The 27,057-nt window shown below is 37.5% G+C and overlaps 1 protein-coding gene across 15 annotated transcripts in view; it reads right to left on the bottom strand.

Moving 5' to 3' along the window:
- The window catches only part of CDC42BPA (CDC42 binding protein kinase alpha), a 214,874-nt gene that overhangs the window by 140,644 nt on the left and 47,173 nt on the right, over window positions 1-27,057 (bottom strand). For 14 of the 15 annotated variants that reach the window (XM_016157423.2, XM_016157428.2, XM_016157425.2 and 11 more), the window contains exons 3-5: window positions 15,602-15,685; window positions 8,085-8,180; window positions 1,334-1,482 (exon numbers count right to left, since the gene is read on the bottom strand). In XM_016157423.2, the coding sequence (XP_016012909.1) occupies window positions 1,334-1,482; window positions 8,085-8,180; window positions 15,602-15,685 (329 nt within the window). Of the gene's footprint in view, window positions 1-1,333; window positions 1,483-8,084; window positions 8,181-15,601; window positions 15,686-21,688; window positions 21,847-27,057 lie in introns of all 15 variants that reach the window. The other variant, XM_036235385.1, reaches the window with a different exon arrangement.

Below are 27,057 nucleotides of genomic sequence, written 5' to 3'. Positions count from 1 at the left end.
ACATATTAACAGAGAAAAAGCATAGGAATAGACAAAAGCCAATCTGAGACCTCCTAAATACAAAATTTTTAATCAAAATATTCTGCCTTTAATAACGTCCTAATTAAATCAATCGGCATAAGGTATCCACATTTTAAAGGAAAACACAGTGAAGCAGAAACAGTCTCTTCTTCCTGCACTGTAGTTCTACACAGAGATTACTCTCATCACCCACAACTTAAAAAGAAACAGTCGCTACTGTCTTAGAGCAGAAGTTCTCACAGTGTGGTCGGTAGGCCAGCAGCCGCAGCGTCCAGGGTCAGAAACTCTGGGGCTGACCCAACAATCTGGGTTCGAACAAGTCTGCCACGTGATTCTGATGCACACTCAAGTCTGCAAATCACTGTCTCAGAAAACGGTTTCATTTCGGTGCAAGAAGGCGACACCCTTCCTTCCTTTACTACTTAGCATCTCCTTACTCCTTCTCCCGTCTTACACAACCCCAAACCTTTCTCATTTAAATAATCTACCAGTGACTCTGGGATCATTTCCTACTTTCCTTCCCTTTAAAATGGAAGATTGCCTTTTAAGCTATCTTATACATTTAAAATTTTTTGATTACACATAAATTATTATGGGCTGTTTGGAGATTTTTAATCTGTGTGAACAGTTATAAGAACAAGCCTGCATAAAAATCATTTTGTAAATTAGCCCACTTTTTTTCTTTTCATTCCATCGTAAACTACATACAATATAACACATATCTGTAGGAAAATTTTTAAATAAATTACTGTGCTTGTCAAAGAGTTTACAAGGAAAGAATTTTTTCCAGGGTCATCAAAATTATCACTTTCCTACAAATACATCTGTTTTAACATTTCCACAATCCTCTGAAGTATTTTTTTGAGAAACATAAAGTACATAATATGAGTCTTATTTAGCAAATGAACTTATTAGTTCTGGCCCGGAATTCTGGCTAATTGCAATACATAAAGACTCAATGTAAGAAAATGGGCCTGGGCATACTTTGGGGGGGGGGGGCGGAGAATTATATGTGCACTTAAATAAGAGTGTTTTCTTAGAAGTACCCTATAGAATTGCTGCCCGGAAATCAAAACAGGTACTACATGTGTACATATGTGTATAATCGGCACATCAATTCTTTAATGCTGACAAATAAAATGACAAAACCAACGACAAAGGAAAACAACTAAAAGCATCTCAGAATAAATTTTTTGGTTGATAAGAAATGTGTCTAAGACCATAATTAATAAATCTGATACAAACAGGCCTCTGCTTCTAGACACCACATGATGGCTTCCGGCCAGAGACGATGAAGGAGCCTCCTACTCACCTGTGTACATAATGCAGTTGATGAACTGAATCGATTGCGATCACCATCTCAGCCAAGTAGAATCGAGCCATATCTTCAGGCAATCTGTCTTCAAATTTGCTGAGCAGAGTAAGCAAATCTCCACCAACATAATAATCCATAACCAGGTACTGGGAATGAAAAATAAAGTGTACTCAATAAATAATAAGAATGAAAAATAATATAAAGTAACCCAAGGTCAAACAAAAATAATATAAAGTAACCCTGGGTCAAATACTTTTGTTGTTAATTAACAAGAAGCTGTGTTAGATTATTCTCAGCAATCATTACAAAACTTGAAAATTTCATAAAGCAGTAAAACAAAGTTTTTAAAAATCAGAGAAGAGGATGACATAGGATGGCCATTATTTTGCAAAGTAACAATATGGAAAAGTAACATCATCTCCACCTACAACAGTAGACCAGTTTTACCAACATTTCATAGATGACTAATTCCTCAAAAAAGATTTTAAAAACTCATAATATGAGACAGTTCTTTATGTTGAACAAATTCATCACCATCATTACATTTTCCTTACTTTGCCTTGGACCGGTGACCAACACTTGGATCAGCACTGGGAAACCCCTGTGATACAGAACATAGCAATTCTTCCCGTTTCTGACAGTGTACAAACTCTGGAATGGACTTTTCTTAGGCACATATAAACAGAAGCCAAATAATTTTAGGTATGGATTCTTATGTGTATGTGATACTGTGATTTGTCAGAAATGTATATTTTGGGGTACAGAGCACAGATCTCCTAAAAAAAAAAAAAAAAAAAAAAAAACCTTTGGAATTTCCTAAGTGACGAAATAAAGGTATCTTTTGTGATTTATTACAAGCCCTCTCAACCAGTCTGAGTTTTTATTAACACGGTAACTTTTGAAAAGCAGGTAGGTAACCTAAGGATAGAGGCTACCTGCCAGGGGAACCATGATGAGAAGGTTAGAACTTTAAGTCCCACCCCCAGAGGGTTGAATTCATCAAGAGCGAATCATTTAATCAGTAGTGCCTGGGTACCGAAGCCTTCCTCAAAACCTGAAAGGGTGGGTGGGTTTGGAGAGCCTCCGGGCTGGTGAACACTGGCGGTGCTGGGAGCGTGGTGCGCCCTCAGAGAGCGAGCTCCGGGCCCCTTTCCTCACACCTTGCCCTGTGCAACTCTCCTTCAGGCTGTTCCTGAGTTATGTGAGTTGCTCTAGCAAATTAAATGAACCCAAGGAGAGAATCTTCAGTCCACAGCCAATGCGTTAGAAGTACAAGTAACAACCTGGACTTGTGACTGGGCGGTGAGGGGAGGGGGCTTACGGGACTAAACCCTTAACCTGTGGGGTCCGAGCCTATCCCCAGGTAGTGAAACTATAAGACAATCTGCTGATGTTGCAGAATTGCTTGATGTGTTGAAAACTCACAATTTAAGGTCAGCAATAAAATAATATTTAGAGAGTACTATGTGTAATGTGCAAAGAAAAAAATACCTATTTAATAGTTTGGCTTTATGGTGTGTGCATGCCAAAAAGGAAGACAGGAATACACACCAAAATGTTCACAGGGATTACCTCCGGGTTGTCAGATTACAGATGACGTCATACTTTCTGTAATCTTCTAAATTGTTTTATAAATATATACTTTTATTTTTTAAGGCGAGCAAAAACTAGACATAGTAGAAAGACAAGCTTTGTAGTCAGAGAGACCTGTATTCAAATTTTGACTCTGGGTTCTAAGTGGCTTTTGAAAATTATTTAATCTTTTTGATACTTTTTCATCTATATAGCCATAATAGTGATACCTTCCTTTGTGGTGTATCACTTAGCATGAAGGTGAGTAAACAGAGGATATTTAAATGTCAGTTTTAAATCCTTGAAGATAAGGTGATTTTATCACAGAATGGAAATACTATTTCAGGGATATCACAAAGTATATTACCTTTATTTTAAAAACATACCAAGCCTATGGGAAAAGCTAGTTTCCAAAACTATTCAGCATTTCATAATAATGACAGAGGGTGGGGTTTTTATTCAGAAATATTTTAATCCTGGCCTTTGTTCAAAATAGAGGAGAAAAATGTTACCACTGAAAAACCACTAAACGGCTGTATTGTACAGCAAGTCAGGATATTCAGTTTCATTTCTGACAAAAATTCATGGAAATGATAATGCTTGTTCCATGAGACTGAATGAAGTTCAATGTTGATACTGCTGGTTCAATAACAGAAGAAGTGGTACACACATACAATAGAATATTACTCAGCCATTAGAACAGATGAAAGACTGCCATTTGCGACAACAAGGATGAATCCTGAGATTATCATGCTAAGAGAAATAAGTCAGATAGGAAAAGTTGAGAACCACATGATTTCACTTGTATGCGGGATATAAAACAGAAAGCAACAAACAAACAGGACAGACGGAGACTCAGGGACATGGACAACAGTTTAGTGGTTACCAGAGGGGACAGGGGAGGTAGATAAGAGTAAAGGGGGTCGAATATATGGTGACAGAAGGGAACTTAACTTTCGGTGGTGATTACACAGTGCAAAGTACATATAACTTATTATTGAATTGTATACTTGAAACCTATACAATTTTACTAACCAATGTCATCCCCACAAATTTAATAAAGAAAACACATGACAGGTTCAAATGTCTGCAGCAAATTAACTGCTGATTAATAAGACAGCAAATAGCTACAGGCTTTAAGTACTCAATATTTTCACATGATTTGTATATATGTCCAAATAAGCCCGTTTCTGCTTCACACATATTTTCATCACTCTCAACTGTAGTACATCTTAGCAGATTCCAATTCAGTTTGTGCCAAATTCGTGTTTTCCAAGCTTCTCTGAAAATACGAATGACAATTATTCCATGCAAACTATTCACAGAAGCTAATTCCTCGGTTACTTCAAACTCAGCACTGACTTCTCGAATAACAGTAACTGAGCAGCATCAGTAACATCTTTCAACTCAAGAGCCAGAGAAAAGCACTCAAAAATCATTTCCCCAGTTTTATAAACAACCACTGACGTTGCTCCCAATATCCTCCATTCTCTGAGCAACTGTTCTCTCTTAGAGGCGAATAATAATAGTCTCAGACAAGTTACTTTTCTGCGGCTACAACTCAACACTGGTACACGCTTTCTTCGCCTGGCTAACAAGTGAGCACTCCATAACTTGCCACAGTTGCGGAGTCATTTTCATTTTCTATTGTTATGCAGGAATTCTGCTGTGATAAGATTGTTTCAAATTTCCCAAGTTTTCTGACTGCCGCTTTCCTGTGAGTTGGGAATGCTGTGATTAGTGCTTGTTGGGCAATGCAGACGTTTATTGTATTCTATTAGGATAGCTGTAGTTAGTTGCATAAACAATAAACACCACACTGTCGTTTAATTTGTTAAAAAAAAAATAATCCACACTCCGCTGTGCCTTAAAAGCATATATAAAGTCCCCTTTTCTCCTTTCCTTATTTCGACATGATGCATATCACTATTAATACAAATTACTGTAAACATGTCATAGCAGTATGTACAGCACTTTGAATGTTATCAAGCTACAACTGTCCCTGCAATTTGTAAGCTGCTGGGCTGCAGCGCAAAGCAATGATAGTAGCACATGCAGTGTGTTTCCCTTTTAGAGGGCCACTGTCACAACTAGTCAACTCTGCCACCGTAGCGTGCAAGCAGCCACAGGCAACATGTAAGTCAGTGGGCACGGCTGCGTCCCCATAAACTTCATGGCCACCGAAATGTGAATTTTATATAACATTCACATGTCATAAAACAGTATTTTTTATTTTTTTCAGCTATTTAAAAATAGAAAAACGATTCTTAGTGTGCAGGCTGTACAACAACGGGTGGTGGGCCGGGTTTGAGCTGCTGGCCATCACATTCCGCTAAAATCAGATGTCAAAGAACTCCCAGATCTGCAGTGCCAGCCACCCTCAGAAGCACCAGAGTGACATACTCAACCTATTAAATGGATCATGTGACAGTTCAAACCCAACACATGCCAAATTAAACTAACCGTCTTCCCCCTCGTGCTAAAATTTCTCTTCCCCCTATATTCCCCAACTCATCAACGGCTAACCACCGAGTTCCACAACTCAGACACTGGAAAACTGGAAAGAGTTCTGACTCCTCTCATCCTCCAATGGCAGCCACATGAACATACAAAGTTCGAATTTTATTTCCTGCACAGCACCTGAAACCATCCCCTCCCTCTTCATTCATCCTACCAGTCCGTTATGCCCTCCATTCAAGCCCTCGTTACGTCCCTGGAACACCGAACCCGTCTCCTAACTGGGCTCCTTCCTCTAGCTCTGCCCCCGAAATGTGTCCTCCACACTGCTGCCAGGACGTTCTGTGCAAAACAAAGGACTTTATCACACTCTCCTGAAAACTCACTTTGAAATCAGAATAAAATCTGAATTCCTGAGCATGATCCACACTCTGGAAGCCTTATTGTACACCTTGTTTCCCTTCGCTGCTAGCTTTCTTCTTATCTTTCAAACACTTCGTCCTTTCAGCCACAAGCCCTTGGACGGTCCACAACAGGACCGTGAGAGCCCCCTCTGTGAGGGAAGGTGGACCGAGGACGCTAAATCAGTCAGGACAGTTCCACGTCTGCAGGCTTTAGGTCTAGGCTTTCGGGTATAATGGCATTTTTTGAAAAACACAAACATGAGCTCCACGACCACAAAAAATAAAAACCTGTTTTTGAAAAACATGGCTGTGAAAGTCTAATTTTCTTATCATAAAATCTAAGATGTCATATGATGCGACTCTCTCACCTCTCCTCCCCCATCCCCCAGCCTCTCAATCTACCCTCCATCAATACGAATGTAACAAACTGCTTCAAATTCCTATGCTTTTGTTCCCCAAACCCTCTCTGCCTCTTCTCCTGTCTTGGTTTAGTTCATTTACTTTTGTCTGAGATGAGTCCTCATAGACTTCACGCCTTTGAATAAATGTTATATTTTCTTCACCTGAAATAATCCGAAAATATTATTTATTGCCTGGCTCCCCCCAGGAGAATACGAACAATAAGAAAAGAGCTCCCATCTGTCTTATTCACTACTGAATCTCTGGAATCTAAAGAACAGTGCCTAGCACATAGCGTATGTCCGATAAATACCAAATGAACGAAAAATGTCTTACTAATTTTTCTATCTCAGCACACAGTGCAGTGTCTCGCACACAGCAGGAACTCAACGCATGTACGCTAAAAAGTAAACCTTGAAATAAAAACTGGGGTCAGAAAATGAAAAGCCCTGAACAGCAGGCAAGGAGCTGTACTCGACTGCGGCGTATTTCATCTTACTTTCCTCTTCATCACTTGTTCATCTAGTCAACCTTCAATTTTCAGTGCTTCTATTATTTTTATTTTCCTCCAGCTCTTTCCCAACTTCTTTTGTCAATTGGTCCATGATGGCAATATAAAATTAGAGATAGCCTAGATTTTAAATGTAGCTCTACTTAAAGTAGAACACTACCGCTTTAAAAAAAATATGTAAAATTTTAAATAAGAATAGACTACTACGAATAAAACACACTGGTAACATCGTGCAAAGAAAAAACCCTGAGCATCTTTTATAGAATTTAAATGTGTTTAGATTTAGTTTTGACTTATTTAAAAAGCAAAAAAAAAAATCCGTTAGAAACATTTTGAATTACCTAGGTAAAAAAATTACACATCAAATAAACAACTTATATCATGTGAAATTCAATGGTTTTCTAAATGACACTTGTATTTAAATAACGCCTAAAAAATAATGCTAGATTTTGTCAGCAAAAAAAAAATTAATAAGCATATAGACACATACAAAAAGGATTCTTGGCCTTTATCAAAAGACAAAAGATAACAAATGCTGGCAGAGATGTGGACAAAAGGTGGGAATGTACACTGGTGCCGCCACTATGAAACACAGTACGGAGGATCCGTAAAAAATTAAAAGTAGAGCTGGCATATGATCCGGCAATTCCACTTCTGGGAATATATCCAAAAGAAATGAAAACACTAACCCAAAAAAATATCTGAACCCACATGTTCACAGCAGCATTATTTACAATAGCCAAAACCTGGAAGCAACCTAAGTGTCCATCAATGGATAAATGGATAAAGAAGTTGTGGTACACACACACACACACACACACACACACAGAGGAATATTATTCGGCCATTAAAAAAAAAAAGGAAATCCTACCATTTGTAACAACATGGATGGACAGTGAAGGCATCATGCAGAGTGAAATAACTTAAGCAGAGAAAGATAAGTACTGTATGATTTCATTTATATGTGGAATCTTAAAAGAAGAAAAAAACTCACGGAAAGATTGAAATCAGACAACTTGTGGTTATCAGAGGTGGAGGATTAGAGAGGAAGAATTGGAGGAAGGTGGTCAAAAGGTACGAACTTCCAGTTTTAAAATAAATAAGGACTAGGGATGTGATGTGCAACATGATAACTGAAGTTAACACAGCCGTATGACATACAGGACAGTTGATTAGAGAGTAAATCCTAAGAGTTCCCATCGCAACAATAAATTTTTTCCCTTTCTTCTTTTTTTCTTTTCTTTTTATTGTATCTGTGAGAAGACAGGTGTTAGCTGAACTTATTGTGGTAATCATTTCACAATATATGTAAATCAAACCATCATGCTGTAGGCCTGAAATATATTCAGTGATATATGTCAATTATTTCTTAATAAAACTGGGAAAAAAAAAAAAAGATTCTTACTAAGTTATTGTCATCCTGGAAAGCATAATGCAAAGTTGTAATCCATTTATTGTCTCCATTCACTAACACGTCCCTTTCTTCACGAAAACATGCTGTCTGAAAAGAAAAAAGGAATTTTTTAGACAGTGTATACTTTATGTAAAATGAGGAAATATATTATGCAAACAATTGCTTAATATGTTTATTATACCTTCTGTTCTGAAAAAGGAATACATTCAATATTATGTGTTTCAACAAGTCAAATTTTAAAACAGCCTCAGAAATTGGAGTAGAGAGTACAACTTAAAATATTTTGTTAAAAAAAATACTATTATAGTTCAAAAAAATCAGGACAATACACAGAATCGTTTAATAACCATACTTCGACCTACCACCCAGATAACATGTCATTATTTCTGCCATACTTCTGATGTTTTTAAGAAAATAAGACAAGTTGTTGCCTTCCTATTCCTATTGCCTTCTCCTCCCTTCCTCCCTTGATATAGTAAATAATCTGGTTAGTGTATATTCTTCCCATCACACGCTTTAATCACACATTTATATGTTCAAAAATAATAGAACTGTTTTGTGTTTTGAAAATTTCCACGAATGGTATAATTTTATTTATCCTTTTGCAACTTGATTACTTTTGACTCTATCGTGACTTGTTTTTCCTTATAATTGCTATGGTATTCCATTGTTTGAATACACTAAAATTTATTTATGCAACCCTCCTGATTGTAAAAACAGATTATTTCCATTTTTGTGTTATTACAACATTGCAATAAATATGTTTGTACAAATGTACAAGAGTTTCTCTAGGATATATACGTAGAAGTAGAAATGCTAGACAGAAGCATTTTCAGCTTACCCAGATACAGCCAATTTTCTTTCCTAAGTGTTGTACCAATTACTACCCTCACCCCAGTGTCTGAAATATCTCATGTCCCCACATCCTAAACTGCACATGGCATTATTAGACTTTTCCGTGTTTGTCAACAGGATGGGTGTGAAATAATATCTTATTGCTATTTTCATTAACATATTCCTAATTACAGATGCAGATAACTTTAGATATGTTTATTAGACATCTGGGCTTTTTAAATTATTCGCTCCCTTTGCCCATTTTCTCTAATGAACTTTTTCTTATCATTTTGTAAGTTTTGATTTATTCTGAGAATATTTCCATATTATAAACGTATACCTTGGAGAAACTCAAAAACGTGTAGCTAAAAATAAAAAATAATACACATAATTCTATACTATATCATCTTTAAATTCTGAACTAAAAGAACCACTATGCCAGAAAGTTCAAAAAAAAACTGAAAGTAGAAACTAAAAGTCTCCCTGAGTCATTCATGCCCTAATACTTTCATTGCCCACTTGTTGTGTCCAGAGGTCCTATATAAACTCTGTGCAAAATCTTCTCAGCAAATGTCTACGTATATGGAAGCGCACACACTCACTATTCATACGGTATCACCTACCCCCTTATCTTTTTCTTTACACAATGAGATTGCAGCGCTATGTAAGTTGTTTTTTTCAAGTAATGACATCTGAACAGCTTTCCATACCAGTACATAAGAGACCTACCTAATTTTTCTAATGGCTATACCGTATTCTATATACACAAAAAAATCATTATACGGTACTCTCTATATAGCAGATGTTTAAAAATCTATTTCCCACAAGGTAAATTTAATAGCTATGATACACAAAACAATGAACATGATCTGATTTACCCTAATTAGGTACCCTAATTCTTTCCATGTATTTTCCATTAATTCTATTTGATCAAATAGAATTTCCAAAGCCATGCATTACATAGCATCACCAGAGGAAATATTAAAAACAATTAAAGCATAAACCAAATGAATGGGCAGCTTTATCCTTCAATTAGATTATTAAAGTCTACGACATTATGCTTTGGGCTCATTTTAAGGTAAAAATAGAATCACTTGGCATACGCACCACTAAGTTCTCTTTTAGAATTTAAGTGACCTGGGGTTGTGGCTTGCTGCTAACATTTTAGAGAGGTGGCAAAGACCGCTTTCTCCTGGCTTCATCTTATTATCTCAGCTATCTGGAATTTTAGAGACATTCCAGCTAGAATCTAATAAACACCTGATTGATGACCCCAAATTAAATAAAGCTCCAAAGACTTTTTGTCACCAGAACAGATTAAACTTTGTTAGATTCTAATCTCTTCTAAAATGTTCAGTGAAAAAATAAATTACTTTTTAAAAATATATAATATAAACTGTTTATGATATAAAATTTCAAACATATACAAAAGAGAACAGTAAAAAAAAGCTTCTTCCCCCAATGTGCCCATTAACCAACTTCAACAATTATTTTCTTGTTCAATCTTGCTTCACCTATAGCCCTACCACCCTCCCTTCATGCACATGCGTGTGCACACATGTGTACACTCACACACGAAAAATTTTAAAGTCCCAGACATCATATGACTTTATCCATAAATATTTAGGTTAAACTATTCCTATTAACGCCTCAGATACTAAGTTTAGATGTGAGTGCAGTTCTCTTTTTTGCTTGAGCGTGTCACGTTATCCTCAGCTGGTCGTCACAATTGAGGGTAGGAGAGGGGCAATGCTACTGGCATCTAGTGGGAAGAGGCCAGGGATGCTGCTGCGCATCCTACAATGCACAGCACAGCCCCACGGGGAATTATTTGGCCCCAAATATCACAAGTGCCACGGATGAGAAACACTGTTCTCAAACAATATTAAGCAAACCACGCTGCATGAATACCATGGAGCTCAAAAAGTTGTGCCAAGAATTTAACATGGTAAAACATTTATTTCAGTTACCTTTTTTAAAAAACTTAAAAATTTTTTAAAAAATATCTTTCTGTAAAAACAATATTCCCCTTTAAAAACAGAGGGGTTACTGGAGACGACACAACTTCAGAATCTGTCACTGAGTTTCTATTCGACCAAATATCCTGCTTGCCACAGTGATGGTTTTGACTATTCTGGTGTTTTATATTTTTAATATTCGGTTATATATTGTTTAAATTTTACCTTTTACGAGCTATTGGTTAAAGAGAAAGAGCAACAGGCCTACAGCTATGCTGAAACAGAAGTTAATATGGACAAGAGATGAAAAGCAATAATTTTGCAAAACTGCAACATGATTCTCTTCCCTAGATGCATATGTGCATTCCGTGGATCATCATTCTTCTATATTCCTGACAGCACATCAAAATTTCTTGAATACTTGGAAATCATGTGCTAAAATGAGAAAATCCACTCATGATTATACGTACACTGGCTTCACATTTATTAGTAATAAAGACTTCTCTCACCCATAAAGTATTATCAGAGAAATTCTTTCAAATAGGAACTGAATCATTCTCTCTAGTCTAATATTTGGAGGGGGGAAGCCGAATTTTTTCAAGAATTCCAGTATCAAGTCTTCCATACCAAGACGGAAATTTACTTTTAAACCTCCACTTTACTACATGTTTGATGGCTGAACCAAACATAAGATGCCATTTTTTAAAACTTATTTGTCAGCAAAACTTTTTACATAATTCAAGAAAGAGAAATCATTCGATAACATCCACAACTGATCAGTGAGAAAAAAAATGTTTCCATGCTATGAGTGCAAAGATATACTGATCTAATGTTTCTAAAAGACAACTGGCGATAGCTACAAAGTTTAATGTATACCGGGCCCCCAAACCCAGGAGTTTCACTACTGAGGAGTTTAATCTAGGGTGTGGCTAACATGTCAGCGCAACATGAAAATCCCTCAGTGTAAAAATTATTCCTAAAATCACTTCAACTACAGTATATACAAACTGGAGTGCTTCAGAGTAGCCAGGAGCAATGACTCCAGTTAACAGCATTTCACGGGCCCTGGCATATTCTTCTTAGGTGGCACAACTACTTCTCATGTACTATTTTCTCTCTTATTTTGAAATTCTCTTTGCCAATCAAACATAGATTTGGTGAAATAACTGAATGTATTGATAGTTTGATTCCACCTAAGATTTCATATTTGGAGTAAACTTGCAAAAGGTATGTGTACAAAGATTTTCACTACAGCATAGTTCGAAGTAACAAAAATGTGAAGTGAAAATCTAAATGCCCACCAATGGTTTTTTAAAACTCAACCTACTAAATAATAAATCCATTCAGTATATTTAAAAGAATGAATAAATCTATAAATATGGAAATGGAAAAATCTAACATTATTAAATGATCAAAGCAAAAAAAAATAAGTCTTTTAATATGAGTAATATTTTCTATTAAGAATAAATATGAAACCCTTAATAATTATTTCTTTGGACAGAAAGATCGGACATCTGGGGAAGAAAGGGAGATTTCATTTTTTTGCCTATTATTTTCTGTAGTACTTGCGTTTTTTTAACGTAGGTGGCAGATCAGGAAACAGGCAGATCAAATCTAATGACCTCGGTTCATTAGATTTCCTCTGAACACGATGACGATACCGCCACCGCCACCCCTGGCACCAGCAATTACAAAAACAGTAGGACAAGGATAAGGATAACAAAAACAATGAGACGGTAGGCACGAACCAGTGCTATCACAGTTAAACCAGGATATATTATTACTCCACTTATAACGGAGAGATCATCATTATCTTCATTTAGTAAATGAGATAACTGAGCCTGGGAAAGGTTTAACTCTAGAGATGAGGTCTATACCACATCTCCCAGTGAAATGAATAGGGCATCTCCTACATGAGTGAAGTCGGTAAAAGCTGAATAAGTTTGAAGAGAAGGTAAAATTTACAGCAGATTGGGTGAAGTTAACTAAGAGTCAACGCACTAGCAAAGTTTATAAATGATGAATCTGTAGAGGTATCAATCTCTATAAGATTATTTAGTAATTATTCAGCTGCCCAGATTTGGAAAGAGAAGGTCTCCTAGTACCTTCAAATAATCCCTGTCCCACTAATTATATAATTGCTATATACCTTAAATAAAACAAATAGGTTGGAGGTAGATCTCTGAAAAATTGTTTTAAAACATCAGCAATACACAGATTTAAACACTTTTAAATGCTGCTGCTCGTTTCTAATTTTTAAGCATTGTTAGTAGGCCCAGGTTTCCAAAGTTGAATAAATCATGGTTAGAATGTGTTTCTTTTTAATGTTTTTTTAAAAAGTGATAATTCAAGCACAGAAATTCAATACCATTCTACACTAAAATGAATCCCTCTTTTAAAGTTTCGATGTAGAATTTCATCCTAAAAGATGAAAGTTTCAAATAGTCTGAGGAGAGTTCCTTTCAAATACTGAACCAGCCTATCTGCACCTTTGTTCAAGAGGCATACTGGTCTTTAACTTTCTTTGTATGGTCCTTGCCTGATTTTTCCATCTGAATAATACTGACTTCATAGAACATATGTTGTTCCAAGGGACCCCAAAGTCCCTAAGGTCCCCAGCTGGTCCACCTTCTTCTCTCTGCCTTTCTAGAAAGTAAAAACTTGTCTTTCAGAGTCTTCTCATGTTTGTTTTATATTTAATGTGCGGAGTCTTTAGTTGTACTTAATGGGAGGAATAGGGAAAAGAATATCTCTTTCATCTTGTCCCAGAAACAGAATATATTAATGTTTTTTAATTCAGCAAAATAATAATTTTCAATTATCCCCTGTTTTATCTTCGATTTTGCCATTTCTGCCAGTCGGTAATGAAAGCTAACCCAGTTATCCTTCCTTTTTACAATTCTTCCCCGACACATCCAACTTCATAAAAAACAAGTAAACTTTAACTCAAATTTTAAAAAGTTCTAACTCTGAAACATTAAACTGACTACAGTTATGATTTCTGTGACATAATCAGAACATAATTATTTATTATTTCTTAATAAGACTGGTTGCTCAAGTACCCTACCCTAGCTGCCGGCAAGACTATTAGCCCCCTCAGGGTTTGCTTCAGCTGCAGAAAGCCTACAAGTCCAAGGCCCTGTCCTTCTAGAAGTAGCCTGTATCCAATGACTAACTGAGACAGGTGCATAAAGATCAGTCATTTGGCCCAACGGACCAAATGGTCCATCTGGTCCAACTCCGAAGGACCATTTCTGCTCCTCAGCTCCCTGTCGCATCAACGGAAACCTTGAGACAGCTGACTTCTCCCTGACAAATCACATTTCGGTTCTTTTCCTTTCTATAGGTGTCACTTTCAAAAGAACTCCCCAATAAATACACTGCGCATTACACGCATCTCAGTGCTTACTACCCGGAAAATCCAACCACTGACACCAAGGCAATTCTTAGGAGATTCAAAAAGAAAGGCTGAAGTTACTGAATATACTGGGCACTGGCCCATAAGCCAACGAGTGACATCGGAGTTTCCTGATAATTTTTAAACAAGACGCTACGCACAGTGATGGATGGGAGGCGGAGGCTGGACCTGAGTGGGGTGTAGTGCAGTCAGAAAGCTCTTCAGCTTTATCTGTTATGTGCTATTATTAGTTTTACAAAGAATATATTTGTATTGCACTTGTTGGGCTTTTTTTAGGAAACATCTAGAAAAAAAACTGAAAGTAAAAACTTGCCAAAAATTAATTCTAGGTGATACAGTACAAGTGATCATTAGTTTCTTCTTTGTGTTTTCTCATATTTCTCAAATTTCCTGAAAGAAAGAAATACTAAAGTATTTGCTTTCACTGCCACCATGTCTATTATCGTGGGTCATTTTTGCTTTTCCCTCTATGTCTGGGTCTTTTTCAGGATGGGACAAGTATAGTAAGTAAAGTTTCCTAAGGGCTAATTTCTCATTAGCCTCGTAAGGATCTACTAACCCCCAGGGCTGACACTCAGCCTACTCAGCAGCACGACCCTTCTACAAGTTAAAGTACTGAAACCCTTCCATACCGGTAAGCTCTGCTCCCTGGGATCCAAGTGCCCTACCCCATCCAGCCACTCAGGGTGACCCAGCAGGGCAGAGCTCCAGAACCCACCCCAAATTCATGTGCAGTGGCAGTTCTTACCAATGAGGAGTTTTAATATCACTCCAGTAAATGGTCTCTCAAATCTAGAACATGAAAATGCTGACACTTCTTTCAAGAACAGATTTTACCATTATTCTTTAATAATGTAAAGCAAAAACAAATATAACTTCATTACCCAGAATAAACAGAATTCCTAGAGGGCACATTCAAAATATCTGCTGACTTTTGCTTGGAGTAGAATACAGATAAATACAGAATGCTATAAAAAAATTATGTCAAATAGTAAATCAACTGTTATCAAATTTTTTCCCAGAAAAGAAACTGTCTTCTATGCATCCTTTTAACATAAATGTGTAAGCCCACATTACAAGGGTTTCCATTTCATTTTCAGACAATAATGCATTATAACTTTTATAACTATATCACAATTATGAATTGTTGAATTTGTCTCTTAGGCTTTAAATTTAAGGTCATCATAGATAAGACGCTGCTAAATGATATTTAAAGATCTACTGACCTCTATAATTTTATAGTTCTCTAAAAATACTTCTAAAGTAGTATTTAAATATTCTAGTAATTAGAATCTTACCTCGGCTCTTTTCAGCATTTCCCATTTATTCAATATTTTCATGGCAAATACTTTATCTGCATTTTTTAGTTTCACTACAGCAACCTAGAAAAGGAAACATAATTTTTAAAATACAACAAATAATACTTTTTTCAGTCATCCATTTTCCTTTTCCTCTCTGTAAAAAAATAAATATGAAAATTATCAATGATTTACATGCAGTTCAAATTCTAAGATCCTAAATCAAATAATACTGTCAGTTGAAAAAGTTACATTAGTAAACATGTGCCCAAGAAATAACTATTTTTGAATACTCTATCAGTTGGTGACTATATATTACATCCTCCTTTTCAAGTTTTCTGCCTTGGAATTTAAACTACATATCTTACTATCACCAAGAAATTGGCCGAAATGTACAAGATGAAATAAGTAGAGCTTACTAAATACTGCATGCCAAATTCCAACACGATGCTACAGGAAATGCCTGCTGTCAAAACAAATGTTTTGGTCTGCAGCCATGCTACCCTGAATGTGCCTGACCTTGTCTGATCTCAGAATCTAAGTAGGGTCGGACCTGGTTAGTACTTGGATGGGAGACTACCTAGGTGCTGTAGGTGTTTAAAAAAAAAAAAATGTTTTCCAGGATCAAACAAAATGAAATAAATGGAAAATTACATTAATTTTCACACCACACATTCTTACACACCACACTACAACTCCCAACACATACACATATACCCTTAAAGATCAACTAAAGCTAACAGCTCTACATTAATTGTAGACTTTATACAATCTTTCTCACAAAAAAAGAAACAGATATTTCTATATCTTGTATTTTAGTTACAGATCAAAAAACAATCAAAAACAAATAGCTATGCCCCCATTTCACCCTCCTGTTTCTATTTCTCTGCTTCGGTTTGATTCGATGATCTCCCCTCCGGCTCACTGGGGATGCTAAAGGGCTGAGACCGAAGTACAGAAGAGGAGACGAAAGTCGTTCCCAGTTCCCGGAGGAGACGTAGGGGGTGATACGCACAACCCGAATATGCAGGAGGAGAGAAAAATGTATAGCATATCCTCAAGCAGTTCAAAGGGATATTTCCAAGGATAGAGAATAGGCTTAAACTCAAGTGCCAACATTTAAAAAATCTTAATAGCAAGTGTACATAACAGGGCATTTAATAAATGTATATTTGGATTAGACTGCAATAAAAGTAATAAGCTCACATAATTGATATCAATGTATAATATTGTAAAACTACATAACTAGAACATTCTTTGGTAATTGTCATAAATGGTTATAATGGCTGTGATTATGTTTTTTCAATTAAAATGATAAGAAGGAAGAGGAAATATTTCAATTTCAAATGCAGTCACTTAGTCTTTAGTCATATCTCCAGAAATGAAGGGCTAACTTGTTCTCCCAGTGGGCTCATGCTTAAAGAAAGGAGACTGTACAAGACATAGAAACAACCTAAATGTCCATCGACAGATGAAAAGATAAAGAAAATGTGCGTGTATATACAGATATATGTACATGTGTGTGTGTGCGTGTGTGTGTGTGTACATATAGACAACGAAATATTTATTCAGCCATAAAAAGTAGGAAATCCTGCTTTTGTGACAACATGGATGAACCTGAAGGTCATTATGCTATGTGAAATAAGCCAGACACAGAAATACAAATATTATATATCTCACTTACATGTGGAATCTAAAAAGGTCAAACCATAGAAACAAAGAATAGAATAGTGGTTGCCAGGGAGTAGGAAGTGGGGGAAATGGGGAGACGTTGGTCAAAGGTACAAACTTTCAGTTATAAGATGAATAAGTTCTGGGATCTGATGTATATAGCCTTATTGTGATAACCATTTCACAGGATATAAATGTATCAAATCATCACTTCGTGCACCTTCAATTTAAACAACATTATATGTCAATTATTTCTCAATAAAGGTGGAAAAAAAAAACAAAGAAAACACGCTATTAATAAAGAGCAAAGAAAATGTGAAACATTTCACTAAGATCTCTGAACGGCTGAAATACAGGTTTACCTGCTCTGGAGACTCAAGTTACACGTTGCACAATTGGGAGTGCAAATGGGCGGAAGGCCAGGAGCACTGAGCTACGTCCCTGCACGTAGGACAAAGAAGAGACACGGAAGCCTATCACCCAAGCCCTCTCTCTCTTATTCCGATATAGGGAAGAATGACTGAAAGATCCGAAACTTAGATGTCCCCTCCTCAGATGACAGGAGAAAAGTACGCTTAGCACTATACGGCTCACCGATTTCCTATGTGTGCGCGTATGTGAGTACCTGGTGACAACTACTGCTGGTATCCACCAGCACGTATGGAGAGTGTTCTAAATGCCAGGCACGCTTCTAAGAGTTTTATGCAGGTGCACAGTCCCTCTCCTGCAATACGAAAAGTCAGAAGGTTTTCACAATCCATTTGGCAGCATGTAGTGACATCAGGCATTGACAGTTTTTTTTTTTTTAATCTCAGTTACTGTAAAGAAAAACATGCTTCACCGCAGAAACACTAATACATTTGTGTCTGAGGTGCTGCTCCAAACCCCAATAGGAATGTTACAGAAAAGAGTGGATCGGCACTAAATTATCTTTCCAAAATCCAAAACCACCTTTGGATTTATGGAGCTGTGCAGCAGAAACAAACTAACATTTCCTGAAAAGGTCTACACTGAGCTGGCGTTTGCTGCGCTGCTCAGGGTAGTGCCCACCGCATGGACTCTGCAGTCGAACTCCCTGGGTGTGAACCCCGGCTCTCATGAGCTACATAATCCTGCACAAATAAGTTAACTTTCCAAACTCCAGTTCTCTCAACAATGCAACAGGGTTAATAACAGTACTTACCTTATATAGTTGTAGTAAAGATTAAAATAATAGTATAAAGTGCTAACGCCAGGGTCTAGCACTTAGTAAATGCTCAATGAGCGCTAAGCAGATCACAGCCCGATCCCCATCCTTCGCTCTACCACTAATAGACGGCAGACCTATTACTTCAATCACTTCCCAATTATTTCAATTTCTTAACTATAAAATAAGAAACTTTTATCTTTTCGACTTCTAACTTGCCATAATTTTATACCCATGACACACACATATAGAAATATGTCTAGAAACACCCTCAATTGAAAATATATACAAATAAAAATTAAGCCACAATATTTACCAGAGTGTAGTTTCCCATAGTAAAATAATGAAAATAACTTAAACATTATGAAAAAACTGAAACTGACTAAATACGATGTATCACAAAATTTTAGAAAATTATTCCTATTCCTGAACATACTATTTCATAGGGGAAAAGTTCACAACATACTATTTAAAAGAACTTTATTAAAGTCTGTACACTATGATTTTTTGTTTATATACATAAAATATATACTTATAAACTTCTACGCACATGTATATTGAGAAAGAGGCACGAAAATATTACAAAATATTTCTTGCTGATTTGATTTCTAGTTCCTTTCTACATTTTCTGTACGGAACATGTCAAATTTGAAGCGTGGAAAGCGGGAGTGTGGAAGGCCACGCCTCAGCTGTGTCGTGAAACCACCACGGATCCCTGAGGGCCTGCAGTGGGCTGGCCAGGGCCGGTCGAGACCCACTCTACACATCTCTGTGGGAATCGGGAATGCCAGGCTGCTGTGGGGAGAAAAACATTCTCAAAACTATCGTAACAGTTTCATCAGTTGCCTAAAACCTTTTCTGAAATGAGGTGGGGTGTGATGAAATAGAAATGTCAGTTCAGGAAATATTCTTGAATTATCAAACTGACAACAAGATGAGACAAGAATTTCAAGCTGATGAAGTGATAAAATAAAAGTTGATCTTGCTTTTCTCCTTTAAACCTACAGATCATTTTTATGTTATTTCAGAAGAAGAAAACTTAAAAAAATGATTCTCCTAGAATGCTCACTTAGGTTGTAGATTTCAAGAACCATAGCTAAACTGACTTATAAGAGGGCAGTATGTTAAATTGTCCTTTCTTATTTAATTTGACCAAAATTAAAAGTATATTTAGTATGGACTGGAAGATTATAAATTTAATGCAGAACAAAGATACGTTTTTTAAACCAAATATAGAGATGTTTTTAAAGACTTCATATTAAAAGCAGTATGATGTTAGAAAAACTGCAAACACTACAGAAAAAAAATCAGTAGATGACATGTAAAGGAATGAGTTCTTAAAAAAAATTTAAGTATCATCATATAGCTACAATATATAACTTAGGAATAATTACACTAGAATAAATAGAATTTTGACATCCAAGAAACAGTTGCCATGTAGTTCTGCACATCTAGTCTACATCCAAAATATCCAGAATTCACTATCCCTCCTCTGGTCCACCCCATTCCGAGTTACCAGTATATCATGCCTGACTGTCCTACCTAGATTCTCAGTTTCTGCCCTTAACCCCACAATCTATTCTCAACATGCAGCCACAGTGATCTGCACAAACGTAGCTCCGACCATGACACTCCTCTGCTCCAAAACGTCCAACAGTTTCTGATCTGTCTCCGAGTAAAAGTTAAAATTCTTACTAAAACTTGTAAGGCCAATACATTCTGGCCTTCCAGCCTCCAAGATCTCATACCACTCTCCTCGCTCGTCTGCTCCAGAAATGTTGGTCCTCTCGTTCCATCCCGACCCAGGGCCTTTGCATTTATTACTCCCTACGTCTCAAACAGTCTTCCCGCACGGAGCCCCGTGGTTTGTGCTCACTCCCTCACCGAAATGCCCCCCTGCCCTTTCACACTTTCTACCCATTTCTTTGCTTCCTTTTCCTCTTCGCTCTTATTACTTAACAAACTATATATTCCATTCATGTATTTTGTTTAGTTTGCCTCACTTACTAGAATACAAGCTCTATGAGGAAGGAACAATTTATTTTCATTTGTTCCCTAAGTATATGCCCCGTGCCTGAGAATCAATAGTACTCAATAAATATTTGTTGAATAAACGGTGGGTGATTTGAATATATGTGAGTGGATACACACAGAAAGTTGGAAGGCATCAATACTCTCAGCTTCAGGTAGACTACTTAGCTGATACTGAAACGCTATTAAAAATAAGGCATTGTGATAAAAGAGATACACTTGTGCATTTGAAGATTACTAAGTGTATAACAGATTATTCCAGCTAACGTTGTCCTCTAAACAACATGCATGACTTTTAAAGTCCTGACATCACAACTTGGCCTTTACTCTCTTTTGTCTGCTGTAACTGATTCACTATTTACTGCTTCATGTTTTTATCTCCTTTTAATCTCCGCTGTGTAACATCTACCATCATTTAATGTTAATGATAATAACAAAAACAACTCCTATTTAAAGAAAGCTTACTCTGTGCCTGGCACTGGGCTAAGCTCATTACATACACCACGTTATTTAATTTTTACCCACTCTGAAGTGATTCTGGAGCCCCCACTCTCTGATTACAGAGCTGATGTTCTTTACCACTGTAAGCAATGAACAGTTCTGGGTCCTGAAGCGCTTTCCATTCATCATGCCTATGACCTTGACACCTATTGACGTGTTTATAATGATCACTGAATATGTACGGAAAATACTGTATTTGTTTTTTATAAACCATTCTATTAGTGATCAGTTTGTGTTCAAAATATTTAATGAAAAAAAAAATGCTAAGTGTCTTTAATAAGCAAACTAAAAACACCACAAAGAGTTTACCAAACAGCTAGAGGTAGCCTCTCTATGGAGACACAATTTATATATACAGTAACAATAGTCGAAATACTTAAAAAATTGATACATCATGGGCACTGACCAATCAGAACATACACTGGCTATAAAACTACAGTAAGCCCACACCAGCACACCCAGGGACCGAAGATCAGGCCCAAGTATGCAGAGGCTACCAAAGGTAAATCATGCAGTATGACTTTGAACTCCTTGACTCTCCTTGAATCCCAGGAGAGCCAGGGCACAAGAATTTATAAGGAAGAATGAATGGCTAACAATAACTCTCCTTTCAGACCCTAGGACTAGGTTTATGCAGATACATGAGGGCCTAGTTATAAGTAATGAGAGGAAGCAAGCTAATTAAAAGCTTTTGACACCTGGAGCAGGGGTAGCAGGCCAAAGCAGCAAGCTTTCACAACAAGCTCTGAAGCCCAGAAGCCTTGAAGCTGCCGGAGCAAGGCTGGAGCAGGCAGAAGCGGTGAGCCACCAGGAAGCTGTGGACAGGCAACACCCAGGGCGTAAGTTAAAGGTTTTCCTGAAAGCAAAAAGGAAAACCCAGCGTTAAGGTAAGCAGCAACTGACAACAACTGAGCCGTAGAGAGAAGGTTCTTAACTCGCAGGGCTGCTGATTTCCAATTATGTTTTGCTCCTCTACTGTTTCCCATGAATTATGCATTTCTTATAGGAGTTATATGAATTATGCTTTTATTTTCATAGTTTTAATTTTTTTTAAGAAAAAGCATAATCTATAGAAACGCTGCTCCTATCAGATATCTGTGTCAGAGGTGAGCCTATCCACTGGGTCTTTACCCTATTTATGAATTCCTAGTAGAATACAAAATACTCTGGAGGAAATAACTATCTCTTTAGGTTTGTCTTTGCATTTCAAAATCTACTAGTAATTAATATTACAGCGTAAGGCCTCCAGAAGTGTTTTATTCAAGAATGAAAAATCATAATCCTGCCAATACTACTTTTCTATACAAAATTCACTGTCTTCAAATAAGAGTGAATTACCTACAATCTGTTTGTTGCTTTTATTTTACACACTGTAATCAATATACACATACCAAAAGAGAAAAAAAAAAAAGGCACCTTCTCACACTGAATCTCAAGTATTATCGGTCACGCACTAAACGCTCTGAGTTGAATCTGTGACTAGGCAGGACTTAACTCCTAGCAGACTGATGGCCAGACTGCCGTCCTCTGCGGCCCACTCCCCAGCCCGACTGCGCCCCGTCCGTCAGTTCTCCCCAGCATCAGGGCAAATACCACTGTCCTTAACTGTCTGCCTCATCCTAACGAGTAACGATAAGTAATTCTCCAGTGCTTATCTTTCTTTCAGTCCTTTTTATGGAATAAAAGAACTGTATTAAGTATCTTTAGTACTGCTCCCTTTTTTAACCATAGCTCACTCTCAGCTGGGCCTAAAATCCACCTGCAGTCCCACCTTTAATTCTTCGTCCTTTACCTGAGCTTCTAAAATGCCCGGTCTCGCCCTGCCGCCACCATCTACCCCACCCGTCCTATCCACCACTCAGACTGCAATTAATGACCTGGTCACCTACTCCATCAAAAACAGACATCTCACGTGGCCTCATACCAACTTTAAATAATTCTACATTTCCACTTAGCCTTACTTCTTTTCCTTTGATCCAAGGAAGAAGTGTCCCCGCAACTTTTCAAGGCTAATAGTGTCATCTGAGATCCTGATCCTAGATCTTCCCATTCCTTTCTTTCTTGCCTTTGTCCCAGTAAAAAAGTCATTTCTGGACTTCAAGCCTCTTTCTTCTGGCTCCTGAATATCAACTGACAAACTTTTCCAAAACCACTGCCGTCCAAAATCTCTACCGTCATTCCCTTGAGGAATTAATACCATGTCCCCTTTCCAACGGCATCATTTCTCCAAAAAGCACATTTTTAACTATTACTTGCTTGCTTTTTCCACTTGCTCATCATTTATTGCTTCTCAACCTATTTCAATCACTTATGTCAGTCTAGTTTCATTTCAATCTACTGGACTGAAATTATCATCTGAAAGATCAATAATGACCTTCCAATTTCCAAATAAAACATGTTGTTCTCAATTCCCATCTGCTTCAACCTCTCTTCATTACTGGTTGTTCTCAATTCCCATCTGCTTCAACCTCTCTTCATTACTGGACAATCAGTATACTCCCCTGTTTTTTCTTTTTTTCTGTAACCTGCTAAATGTTTTTCCCCAAGGATCCCTACTCCACCTTCTTAATGTCTCTTCTCTTTCTTGACTTGTATTATATATTCCAAATGCCCTAGTTTATACCTATATGCTGATGACTCTTAAACCTTTACCTCCTAACATCTAGACCCGTATTGCTAGATGCCTACTAGTCATCCCTAGAGCGTTCAGTAAATATCTCAGATTTAACAAGTCAGAAACCTGTATATGAAACTCACTTCCTCAAGTTGCAGACCTCAATCACCTAAGACAGGATTCTATCTTTAACTCTTTACTGACCCCCAAACTGTTTTTTTCCCACTGTCTCTCCCATCCGCCCTTCTTTTCCGTTACCACTGGCCTAGTTCAAGGCTTCATTATTTCATCTGAAAAATGATAATAGGCTCATTTTTCTTTACCACCTTACTATATGGCTGGTGCTATGACAACTACTGAGAATAGACTGAATAAAAATCTCAAAATCTTACAGTCCAGTGTGAGAAACATACCTAAACATATAATTACAATACAACACGGAAAAGAAAAAGAAAAAGAAAGCCCTCTAAAAATCACAGAAAAGAGATCTCTGACCCAAAAGGAGCGTGGGAAGTGTGTAATATGTGAATATATTTGTGTGTGTGTATGTTAAAGCTTTTTGGAAGAGGTGACTGACCCCTGAGTGAACCTCAGAAAAAGGGGCCAAGTAGGTGTGGATAGAGAGAGGAAATATTCTGGGGCGTGGGGGCAGCAGAAGCAAGGCACAGAAGCAAGAAACACCCATGTGGGGGAGGGCACGACAAGCAGTTTTCTTTCCTGGAAAGGTTTTCCTCCGAGCAGGGAATGGTGAGAAATGAAGCTGAAGGATCCAAATAACGAAGGCGCGTGTGCGCCATGCTAATCAGTCAGAACCTTCAAACGCAGACAGCGGGGAGCTACTCTTCAGAGGTGGCTTAGGCTACGTCACTTTAATAGGTCTGCAGAGAATAGTTCTTAGGCAGGAAAAGCAATGAGAAGGTTACAGTTGTAACTAAGGTGAAAGATACTGAGGACCTAACTAGGGAAGAGAAGTACTTAGGATATAGAAGTTAGTGACTGATTAAGTGTGGGGCCCCAGAGTGAGAAATCCAGGGCCTCCCTGCCTCTGGTCTCTTCTCTGCCTAAGCCTTCTCTGCGCGGTCACCAGTGGCATCTTTCTAAAAGATGTCTGGGATCATCCCTGCGTTCTTATTTACATTTCAGAAGACTCCCGTTCCTACAGAATAAAGTTGCCCAGCACAGCCTACCAAGCAAGTCATTCAAATGCTTTGTGCAAGTGACCTTCGATCCTCATCTTTCACCAATACCACCCAATATTTCAGTCACAAGGTCACTAACCGCTCCCTAAACAAAAATAAATGCACTAAGGGAGAAAAAAACAAACAAAAAAAAAAAAACAAAAAAAAAAACCTTCTCTTTGGTTCTTATAGAATTCTCATAGAAAATTTTAAAATTAGAGTATAAAAAATAGAGGATCACAGATAACATTATTTCGTAGAGAAAAGAAAAATAATCTGAAATTGTATAACTTTGTTCCTATCCTTTCAACCATCAAGGTCCTCTTCTAGAAATTTATTCTAGAAGAAATGATTTAGAAAATCATTTGAAATGCAGTGAAAGCATTATGTATAAAAATGCTCTGTAGAACATTACTTATTTATAATACAGAAAAAATAGAACAACCTAAATATTTCATTCATTCGTTCATTCTACAAATAAGTACTGAGCACCTACTACGTACTAGAGACGAGGTGCTAGGGAATTGCAGTGAACTGAGGCGGGGGGAATTATATTCAGAGCAGCTACTGTAGCTTAACATTTGTTAAGTAAATCACACACACATTCAGATAATGGACTTTCATGAAGCCATCAGAAATCAAGTTTACAAAGGAATATTTCAACATGTGGGAAAAAGATAAAATATTTGGTAAGAAAAGCTAGTTAGATATTAATGTTTACAAAACTATCCCAATAAAATTATAAAGAAATGCCCCAGAATTACATTTCTCAACGCTGTGTCCCTTTTCCTCCTGCTGACTGGCCTATGAGCCTAGACAAGGGCACGGAGCATGTCGGATTTCAGTACACAACTGACAAGCATTATTTTAATCAGTCAAAACATATACGCATGAAAGAAAAAGAAATACATTTTACTGCTTTTAATTTCTAGTAAGGAAATTTATTATATTTACAAGCACTGTGCTAAATATTGAGGATAATAAATAAAACTTCAATCCTTGCCTTTAACTCTCGGCCTCTCCTTGGCTTGAGATGGCCATCTCCTCCCGTGTCTTCATCTTTCCTCTGTCCATGCCTGAGTCCAAGTTACCCCTTCTCAAAGGGACACCAATGATATCAGATTAGGGCCCACCCTAATGACCTCATTTTAACTTAGTTGCCTCTGTAAAGGCCCTATTTACAAACAGGGTCACATTCTCAGATGCTAGAAGTCAGGCCCTCAGCATGAATTTTTTTGAGGGCTGGGGAAACTCGATTCAGCCCATAACACTTACCAAAGTTTTTGTTTCCTGGTAAATCTGTGATAAGCTCTAAAGCTCTCTTTAAGTACGCCACAGATTTTGAAATGAAGCATTTTCACTCACATCTCATTATTTTATAATTTCCCTTAATATCTATGCTCTTATTTGAGCAAATATATGGGTCATTTTTAGCTGCCTGCTTGATATTAATTCCTAATTTTATTAAGGTCAGAGATCATGCTCTGCATAATAATTTTTGGAAGGGAGTGGAGTTATTACGGCACCTTTTGTGGCCTAGAACATGGTAAATTTTAAGAATGATTCATATGTGCTATAAAAAGAACGTGCATTCTCTGCTGGATGTAGAATTCTACATTTATCTATTAGATTCGGCATGATAATCATGTCATTAAAATATCTTATATCCTGTCTGGTACACGTAGGTTCCAGGAACCAGGGATTAGGACTGGACGTGGCAACTGCAGGCTCAGGGTTTCCACAGCTTCAGTCAATCCAGGGTCCAGTCCCGAAGCGAGGGCCCCAGCCATCCTTTCCTGCCTGGTGGTGCTGCCTTCACCCCAAGTAGCGCCTGTTGCGCACCCCTGCAGAACTGTTCAGTCTCCATAACGAGACATGAGCTGAATAAGCTGTTTCAGACTTCCCTGAATAGAGCCGAGCTGCCTCAGAGAGTACAGTTTGCTAAGAAAATGGACTTGCCTAAAAAACTTTAATATCCAGGAATAGTGGTCAACTGTCTAAACCTTAACAAGACATCATCAACAGAGCTCCTTATTTCTTCCTAGGAGTCTGGGCCATGAAAACTATGTCTGGATTCACACCCATGGGAATGGCAACTTGGAGATGTCTGTAGAGTACAGAACCTATCACACAACACACACACACACTGCCATGCGAGCACAGTGGCTCTCAGCCACGAGGCGATGGGAGGTGTAGAGATGCTCCCAAGTGCAGCAAGGCCTGTGAGCCTGGCTATGCTCCTTCCTATGGAGGTAACAAGCACCACCGCTCAGTC

This window comes from Rousettus aegyptiacus, unplaced genomic scaffold (genome assembly GCF_014176215.1).
Source record: "Rousettus aegyptiacus isolate mRouAeg1 unplaced genomic scaffold, mRouAeg1.p scaffold_m13_p_18, whole genome shotgun sequence".
Classification (NCBI taxonomy): Eukaryota; Metazoa; Chordata; class Mammalia; order Chiroptera; family Pteropodidae; genus Rousettus; species Rousettus aegyptiacus.
The sequence above is the reverse complement of the archived record's forward strand: the minus strand, read 5'-3'. Positions and strand labels throughout refer to the sequence as shown.